Raw genomic sequence first — 9885 nt, 5'->3', positions numbered from 1 at the left:
ACGAGCCCGTGTGGTGCACATCGGAGGCGATTTTGCCAGGACTAAGTGGAGCAGCTTGAGTGAAAGTGGAGATATTTCTTTCTCTGTCCGTCTTCAAGTCGCGCTGCACGGATTTGCTAGTGATCACTCGTTTTCCTCTATCAACACGGGACCGACTTACTGCTGTGAGTTTTTTTATTAATTATGTATTGTGATAATGTGTTTATAATTGTGAAGTGAACCAGCTTTAATAAAAGAGACAATTAGTAAAATAATTAGAAATGAAAATGAAACGCCTTAGAAATATTTATTTTAAATAATTTGCTTTAAATTTAATTGTTATCAGTTCAGTCTTGTTTGGGGGAAACTGGTTCTTGGGTTTAATATTTTGTAAGTATTATCAAAAGCGCGGACGTGCCAGGCTCAGTTGTTCGTTACGGTAAAATATTCTTATTATATATTTTATTTAAGATAACTGCATAGAAAACAGATTCAATCAAATTTACCACATACTTTTATTTCTAAACGGCTAAAAATATAGGAAAAAGGGAGAGTGAATAATTTGAACAAAAAGTTAGAAATATATCTGCTGTATACCGTTAAGTTAGAGCTTTCTGCGCACAGCTTTATAAAAATAAATTAAACAGTCAAGTAATTGAACTAAAAAATATAAATAATACGTAATTATAATCTGTGGTAATTTAATACTTATAAAAAAAAAGTTATATATATTCAAAAATAAAATAAAATTTACGATTAAGTACATAATAAATGACCTACAATAACTGCTTTCTATTGACCATTTTATAGAGGTACAGGAAAACTGACAACTCTCTCCTAGAACGAGTCGCAGGAATCGATGTTAACTGCATACAAAATATAGCGTAATTTATTTTTATTTCAATCACGATTCCACGTGTGATATAATCGTAAACATTTTACTATTAACCATCAGGGTACCTTGTAGAGCGAATTTGAAAGGAATTGTCGTAGAGTTGGAATAGAGACAGTAAAGAAAAATTGTAAATAAAATTAAGAATACTTAAATTATTTTTTAACATACTTTTATCACTTTAACCGTTTCACATTTTGTGTTGATATTAAAATGTTTAATTTTTGTACATAATATAATTTATGGTCAAATCTTAATCATAAATTAAGTATAAATATTTATTAGAAACAATATACAAAATTATAACAGATACATATATTTTTTAAATATATTTGTTTAGCATTTAATAATATATACTTAATTGAACATCATGTAGATACAAATATATCTGACTGACTATGATGATTGCGATGTATTGCTACTGCCTTAAATTAAGTAGCAATTGCTTCTGTAAATTCTTACGGATCAACAAAGTCAAAATTTTCAATATTTCAAGGTTTTGCGTAGTAACATTAATGCACAATTAGATAACTTAACAATCACTTAACATAATTTACAAATATAATTATACCGGCATTATTTTCTCTGCAATAATTACAGTTCGTTGTACTAGTAAGTAATGTTTTCCTTTAGGATTTTCTACAGATATGCAGGCCTTATGTTTATAAATGGTTTGGCATATATCCAAATCGAAAGCCTAGGCAAAGTTCCAGTGTAATATCATAAATATCTAGGAACGCGCTTTACATAATTAAATACTTGTTGACTTGCGTGTAGTATTTTAAAGGTTGATACGATAATTAATTATAATACTTCAATTACCATTAACGTAATTCATTTTAAAATTGTGAAAAAAAAAAAATTTAAAATAGGAAGTAAGATATATTGGCCACTTATTAGTAAGTAGTCACCATCGTCCATAGACAAATTCCTTAATTTTGGGAACTTTGGGAACTAAGATGTTTTGACAACTCATAATTATGACCCAGCTGCGCTTACACTAAGAGATACCACGTTTCCGTTTTACTATTAATAAAAATATTATTATTATAATTTAATTGCCTGATAGTTATGATTATCTACACAATCCTGTACAGTAATCTTATTTAATTCGTGTATCTTGAAAATGGCTCTAACGATTTGGCTTAAATTTTGTATTTAGATAAGGTTTTCCTTTTCGATTTTGTGTATATATGTTACTTTCCTGGAAAACGCAAAATTCGACAAAAAAAAAGATATTTTTTAAACGAAACGTTTTAAAAAAGGGCCGATTGAAGCTTGGTCGCCCAGATACTATTTATTTAACGAGCAAAAATCTCTTACAATCATCATTATCAAGTGCTAATTCCGCAAATACAACAAAAACGTGTTTAATCGAGCTGATCATACGAATGATCTTAACGGTACTCGGATAACGAACAGTTTTTACCGGTTTTCGAGTGTCCTTGATTCATACGAGATTATTAATTGAATTTGTACCGCATTGGAATACTTCTTAAAAAAAAACAATTTTAATTGTTTTTACATACGAAATATTATATTTTATATTATAAGTGTTATGTTTAAATATGACAAAAACAGACAAATAAACTATGATTATTTCATTCTATTTTCGTTTAAGGATATTTTTTTATATAAATTCGTATATTTGTTAATGTGTATTCAAAATTGGTCTTATCTTGAAATATAACGTGATCTAGATTGGCTAGAGCTTCATAGATTTAATTTCAGAAGAAATAGTTGCAATTTAATAAGTTAATATTATATATATTTCATGTAATCGATTTGTAGTAGCCTAAGTTAAGCGGTTTAATACTAATAATTTATTTTAATGGCAGGAAAACATGCATTGGCTTATACCTCTCGTCTGTCTGATTGGCGCTACGAGCTGTCACAATGTTGGTCACAACACCAAGGCAGGGCCGCCTCCTCCCCAGGAAAAGGGCATCGTTGACTGGATCAACAGTTGGTTAAGCACTTCCTCTACCACGTCGAGGCCTTCCATGGAGCTACCGCCAGACGACTGTCCTACATGCCGTTAGTATTTTATTTAAGTTTCATGATTTTTAAATTAAGCGAATTTGTTTTTTTCTACGTCTAAAAGGGTGCTTTGTAGGTCTATGCGTATTATGTACCCGAATTAAAAGTTTCGAGATTGAGATTAAAATTGAAATATTTTTGGGTAATTTTATAAACAGCCTCACTATTGTTCAAAAAATAGTATATTCGTGCCATTCTTATCAAAATAAAATATTGGTATTTTAAAAACTTAGTGATCTTCTTTAAGTTTTCATGGTCAGCTCGAACTTAAGCTTTGTCTCGTTATGATATACATATATTGTTTTAAAGTTATATGTGTATAATTGTCTCTATATATACACATAATAAAATACGAATATATGGTTTGATTGAGATATTGCATAAATAATTTTGTTTTCAATGGCTTCCAATGTTTGTTAATCAAGTAATCGATGTTGAGGATAACTTTTCATATTTTCTTACAGAGTGCGGTATCGCTAGAACTCGTAGGCGAATCGTGGGCGGGTACGAAACTAAGAAGTTGGAAATACCGTGGATAGTTGTGCTGATGTACAATGGCAGATTCTACTGTGGTGGATCGATGATCAACGATCTATATGTTCTTACTGCCGCGCATTGTACTTCTGGGTAAATATCTTGTAACAAGTGAACATTTTTTAGATTATAAATAATAATAACCTGGATAATCTGAGATAAATGTAAGGTACAAAAAAATGTGGTAAAAGTGTGACTGATTTTTGTGTCTTTTTAGATTCCGCAAAGAAAAAATGTCAGTAAGATTTTTGGAACATGATCGTTCTGTTGCCAATGAGACTAAAACAATCGATAGAAAAGTTGCCGCCATTATTCGTCACCTGCGCTACGATCCTGGCACTTATGACAACGATATCGCCTTATTGAAGTTAGATAAGCGGGTAATAAATTTATTTATCTAATAAATTATATATTCCTTAAGAATTATTTAACATAATTATATACTGTACAATATATAGGAATTAGAAATCACTCCTGTCCAAATGACGGTCTAGCGTGGAATAATAGCAATAATGCTAGCAGTAGTTGCCCATTCGATGGCAATTTCGAAAATTCCTCTAGGTGATGCTAATGTGTGGTGGATGGTGGTGACGACATACCATCAGGTTGTCCATTCACCTAACAAAACGATGTAAAAAACGAAAATAATTGACTTTTATAATTTAACATTGCTATTATCAATTAGCTCAGACCCCAACAACTATAGGCCAATCTAAATACTACCTACCCTCAGCAAAATATTTGAAAAAAATATTCTAAATCAATTATTAGCATACTTCAATAGACACAATCTGCTTCATAGAAAACAATTTGGATTTACGAGAGCTTATATTGAATATCTATGAAGCCTGGGAGAAGTCGCAGGATGCCTTAGGGATTTTCTGCGACTTATCCAAAGCCTTTGATTGTGTTCAACATGAAACTCTGGTCAGGAAACTATATCACTATGGAATTAGAGAATGTGCGCTCGACCTCCTGACTTCTTATCTTAACAATAGAATTCAAAGGGTTGACGTTAAAGGGAAAAGGTCTCCTGGGGTGTCAGTTGGTATGGGGGTCCCTCAAGAATAAATTCTTGGACTTTTTCTATTCCTCATATACATAAATGACTTGCCCTTCCTTGTTGGAAACAAACATGATATAGTATTGTTTGCTGATGATACCTCTTTAGTTTTTAAAATTACTAGAAAACAAGTACAGTATGACGATGTAAACAATGCTATCTCTGATATAGTACACTGGTTTAGCGTAAATAATCTTAGGCTGAATAATAAAAAAACAAAAATTGTAAAATTTAGTACACCAAATGTGCAAAATGTAAAAGCTGGTGTACTTATCAATGGGGAATCGATGGATCCAGTCGAATCAACTGAATTTCTTGGCCTTACTGGTGATGCCAAGTTGCAATGGGTCCCCCATATTAACGGATTGGTGAGTAGACTGAGTTCTGCGGCATTTGCGGTCAAAAATTTGATTATTTACCGATGTTGATACGGCTCGTTTAGTATATTTCAGTTACTTTAACAATCAAGACATTATCTTACGGTATTATGCTTTGGGGTAACGCAGCCGCTATCCATACTATATTTGTGCTGCAGAAGAGGGCTATTCGCGCAATCTATAACCTATGAGCCAAAGAATCATTAAGGTATAAATTTAAAGATATCAAGATATTAACTGTTGCTTCTCAATATATATTTTGTATATAATGTTTTGTAGGTACGGAAAAATATCAATGATTTTATGAGAAAATGTGATTCTCATAGCATTGGTACAAGGAACAAACACAAACTTGTTACTCCTGTTACTCGACTGCATAGAGTCAGTAACTCTTTTGTGGGGCAATGTATACGGTTTTACAACAGGATCCCAGAAAGCGTTCAAAATGCTTCTGATGCCAAATTTAAAAAAATTGTTAAGGAACGCTTGTGTGCAAAAGGGTTGTGTGAGTTTATGATTGATAGCACACCTTGGGAATGAAACGATCGCCTCCTGGCTATTTCTAATCATATTCAATATATGTACTTAATTTGATTGACAAAAAAAAAGACCCGCTGTTTCTTTTGCCGGTTCTTCTCAGGTCAGGGTGTTTCCTTTTCCGAACCGGTGGTATTGTTTAATTTGACTATCAATAAGTAAGTGTAATGCTTCTATGTTGAATAAAGGAATTTGAGTTTGAGTTGTTGTGAGTTGTTGAGTTGTTGAGTGCTCATTTTCGTCACTTAAACAAAAGAAGCAGCACGTTTATGTACCACTGCTGCAGAGTCGGATTTAAGGTCCTGGAGGCCCTTTTGCCATAAAAAAGGGGAGATTATTATTTTACAAATTAATTTGAACATTATCATTTGTGTCAATCGGGTTTATCAATAATATGTGCACGGTTTGTATTATTCACTTTTAAAACAATAATTAATAATATAATTATAATTTGACTATATCTAGATCTAAACATATATTACATTAAATTTGTTAACTCGTCGGAATCCCATTTGTTTGTGATTCACTTATGGAGGCCCCCAGGACAGTTGCCTCGATTACACTCCCCTAAATCTCAACTTCAGAAAAAGTTTTGGTTATGTAATTATTCGATTAGAGAGAAAGCCTTAGCCCATTCATGGCTGTAGCTTTACTTCACGATTGCTGGGATACACCTGCACTGCAAAAAATATTTTATTGCATTCATTTTTTATTAACAGGTAGATCTTAGTACAGCTCTTAAGAGTGCACGTGTTGATGAAGTTGAAGGGGATCAAGATACAGGAATACGACCCGTATGTCTGCCTGCTGCTGGGGACTCTTACAGCAATTATACCGGCTTGGTGGCCGGCTGGGGTACTACTGAAGAGGGGGGTAGTGTCTCAAACACGCTCCAAGAGGTATAAATAACATTAATCAAATTGTATATGTACTTATATAATCATACCCGTAGTGTGTACAAAACTCGTCTCATCTAAATGTATATAAGAAATGAGATGATGCCGATAATTGACCTTCTGACTTACACATGTTAAGAATTTGAATTGCTGTTCTATAGGTGCGTGTGCCAATAATTTCGAACACGGAGTGTCGCAAGACCGCTTACAAGCAACGTATAACAGAGAATATGCTGTGCGCGGGCGAGGAGCAGGGCGGGCGCGACGCGTGCCAGGGGGACTCCGGCGGGCCGCTGCATGTGCTCAACTCCACTGACAAGTACCAGATTGTTGGTGAGTCAACACATATTCATGTATAGTGTTCTATTGGAAATTTTGAATTGAAGTTAGTGTCGCGTTCACAATGACTTTGTCGTTAAATTAAAAAAAAGTAGATATCAGTTGCAATATCAGTTGTTTATAAACCTATATAGTCTATTCCAATCTAAAAAGGAATAAAGATCAACAAATCTAGTTTTACGTATTCCGTGCGATTTGCTAATAAATCACCTATATTCTGCACTACAAGCCGTTCTCGATTAAGTTATATTTATTTATAATACAATACCATTCCACTTAAATACTTATATTCGACGTCTTAACGCATTTTTTTCACAAATCGCGTCTCGATGTCTAATGTTGTTTATTTGAATTTTGTCCTCTTGTGGTTGTAAGAGGCTATAGTTCTATGTTTTACCCCTATATGAGTATAATCACCAAAAGTTTTAGTACCTAAACCTACTTGTTTGAAATATGTTAAGCCAGTAAAAGCTTAAAAATTGTCTATGAGGAAAGAAGTCTTTGATTAGTTCTATACTTATTGTTGACCGATTATATTGTAAAAATCTCATTTTTCAAAAAACATTTTTGCTCCTCCTTCGAACGAATTAGAAATATATTAAAAAAATTGTCTATAAGTTACTGAATAACACAATATAAAAATAAAATTATCATGTTCAAGTTTTCTCTGTATAATTTTGATTAACATTATTATACATATCATAAATTGCTAGGATTATTTTTATCAAAATTATATTAATCCTGTATAAAATCCTTGATAGCACTGAAAGTTAGTATTGAAGTTCATAACATTAAAAAAATATTTCTATGCCCGTTTTTGACCACAAATAACAAATTGATAATGATTTTCATATCATACATTTGCACAAGATTTCTATGATTTAGCAAAATAAATGCACTGATAAAACATTTGCTGTAGGAATAATTTAAATTAAGAGAAAATTATATTGTTTCAGGTGTTGTGTCATGGGGTGAGGGATGTGCTCGACCAAACAGGCCAGGAGTGTATTCCCGAGTCAACCGCTACCTAACATGGATTAAAAGCAATACTCGGGACGCTTGCTACTGTCAATAGGATTACTTATTAATAATTACTATTTATATTTATTTATTGATCAATAAAGTTTTCTAAGATTATGTTATTTTGATGAGTATTTTTAGTAAGCTTTAAGGTTTTTGGATACTCTATTATATACCGTAGTATATAATATATATTTTTTTTAAAGTAATTTTAATATTTTTAAGTAAATAAATAAATATAGTATATAATGAATGGATATAAAAAAAAATCTACATTAATTTGACACTATTTTATTTCTACAATGGCAATAATTAAAGTAATGGAATTATGTAGTTATTGTAAACAGCCAACTTTGTTAAGAAAATCTTTTAAGACATCATATTTTATAGTATTTATCATATGTTATAGTATTACAAAGCAAGATTTATACTTTAGTACATAAATAGGATTAAAAAATCTAATAAATATTGTTATTACTTTAAAGTAAGATGAAAATATATAAATTAAATTTACAATTAATACTTTTGTGGTTGAAACATTCTAATATGTTTATAAATTTATCAGTTTTATATAATTTTTCTACTGGTTACTACAACATCAAAGTGGTAGGTGCAATATTTCCATATATTTAATATTTGACTGAGTCCAAGTGACCTAAGAAAGACTATTCTATTTTTAAACTATCACATAGAGTAATAAATTATGGTCTTAAAAGCTAAAATTTTTAGGATTGCTAATGAATATAATGACATCAGTAAAAGTTTCTCAGAAATGTTGAAAGTTGTGACAGCATTAAATGAGTAGTCTCGATAGGATTCAAGCCAGGATTGTAAGGGGTTCTAGAGTCTGGTTCCGTCGAGGTTGTGGTCTCTTCGATTACTTCATTGCCCTTTTTAACAATTCTACGAGTTTCTATAGTGCCATCGGGTTTGGTAACACTTGTTGTTATTATTGTTTGGCAAAATGATCTCCCAGGTACAAGAGAACCACTAAATGGAGTATGAGGCACTATTGGTCCATCTTCTTTCTGTTGCAGTAAGCCAGATATTTCGTTTGAAGATATCTTACCATCTAGATCGGTGTCTTCCTTGGGATAGTTATATTTATCGTGATAACCAGGTTTTAAATAATAATCTCTGATGCGATTGCTATCGAAATTCTCCGGTTCATTCTCTGATGATGGAAAATCTGTCATAGTTCCGAAAGATTCAAGATCATCGTGGCCCAAAAAGGCTTTCATATCTCCAAATATACTGCCGAAACTGTTAAACATATCATGCATATGTTTGACAAATTCACGATGCAATTCTAACGGATTGCTGTAAACATCTATTTGTTGCTGTCTGGTGTAAAGTTCATCACCGTCATCATCGTCGTCCGACCCCCATATAGGGTTGCGAAAGTCATTCCTTGGAGGCTCAGGTCGTATTCCCAAAAATGACCGAATTCTATTCATGAACGTATAATCAGACATTCTGTCAAGCACTCGATGATTTTATTGTGGTCGCAGTAATATTTTTAATGTTTTTATTTTTCGACTGTATTGTATTGACTTTTTTCTATTGCGCAACAAACAAATAGTAAAGTTCTGTCAACATTTGATTAATCACAGACTATACTTTATCCCTACAATAGTATGTGATACTCTTTGTAAATCAGAATGGCGAAAAAAATATTCAAATATCTAAATTATATATAAATGACTACTCATTAATATTTCAAAACTGAATGACCACTGTGCAATGCAATTTTTATAAAATTTTAACTAAAACCTTAAGCCTCCTATACACTTTGGGACAAACTTTCGAAGGTAATGATTGCCATTAAGAAGATTAGACTAGTGATAACTCTAAGACTAGTTAAAAATCGTTAGTTATTAATTTGTAACTTTAATCTTTTATTCACATCCAGATAATAATTTCAAAACATCGGGATTGATGTTATTAAAATGAAAATATTTTTCGAATTTGTATAATAACATATCACAACTTATAGTAGAAAGCAGTGGTGGAGAGGTGACATAAGAGCGCTTCAAGCCGTTTGCCATTATAGCATATGAATCGGTCTGATGTCGTTATGGTATACCAGATGATTTTAATATTAAAATACGTGTGCGTTTCGGGACGCTCGACAGAAGTGATAACTTAAAAAACGGCTAATGCTGGGGGTTAGAGTGGGAGAGGAAAAGCCTCTTTACCGCCGTAACG

At 32.2% G+C, this 9885-nt stretch overlaps 2 protein-coding genes across 2 annotated transcripts; one reads left to right on the top strand and one right to left on the bottom strand.

Moving 5' to 3' along the window:
* On the top strand, nucleotides 1-7791 carry LOC113393084 (trypsin-1-like). The gene is made up of 7 exons (XM_026629784.2): nucleotides 1-164; nucleotides 2710-2908; nucleotides 3376-3538; nucleotides 3663-3825; nucleotides 6142-6321; nucleotides 6480-6651; nucleotides 7614-7791. Exons 2-7 carry the CDS (start codon nucleotides 2716-2718, stop codon nucleotides 7730-7732), a joined length of 990 nt encoding a protein of 329 aa, XP_026485569.1. The 5' UTR covers nucleotides 1-164; nucleotides 2710-2715; the 3' UTR covers nucleotides 7733-7791.
* A 161-nt stretch (nucleotides 7792-7952) lies between these two features.
* LOC113393086 (uncharacterized) lies at nucleotides 7953-9289 on the bottom strand. The gene has a single exon (XM_026629786.2). It carries the CDS (start codon nucleotides 9150-9152, stop codon nucleotides 8430-8432), a length of 723 nt encoding a protein of 240 aa, XP_026485571.2. The 5' UTR covers nucleotides 9153-9289; the 3' UTR covers nucleotides 7953-8429.
* Nucleotides 9290-9885: the final 596 nt, after the last annotated feature.

This window comes from Vanessa tameamea, chromosome 12, assembly GCF_037043105.1.
Source record: "Vanessa tameamea isolate UH-Manoa-2023 chromosome 12, ilVanTame1 primary haplotype, whole genome shotgun sequence".
Lineage (NCBI taxonomy): Eukaryota > Metazoa > Arthropoda > Insecta > Lepidoptera > Nymphalidae > Vanessa > Vanessa tameamea.
Note: the sequence above shows the minus strand (reverse complement) of the source record. Positions and strands in the feature narration are given on the sequence as shown.

Bases quoted from the DNA above. Each gene is read 5' to 3' on its own strand.
- LOC113393084 (XM_026629784.2), top strand. From the start codon at position 2,716: ATGCATTGGCTTATACCTCTCGTCTGTCTGATTGGCGCTACGAGCTGT. The intron at 3,539-3,662 runs GTAAATATCTTG...GTGTCTTTTTAG, and splicing joins GCCGCGCATTGTACTTCTGG to ATTCCGCAAAGAAAAAATGT. The intron at 3,826-6,141 runs GTAATAAATTTA...TTTTATTAACAG, and splicing joins TATTGAAGTTAGATAAGCGG to GTAGATCTTAGTACAGCTCT.
- LOC113393086 (XM_026629786.2), bottom strand. From the start codon at position 9,152: ATGTCTGATTATACGTTCATGAATAGAATTCGGTCATTTTTGGGAATA.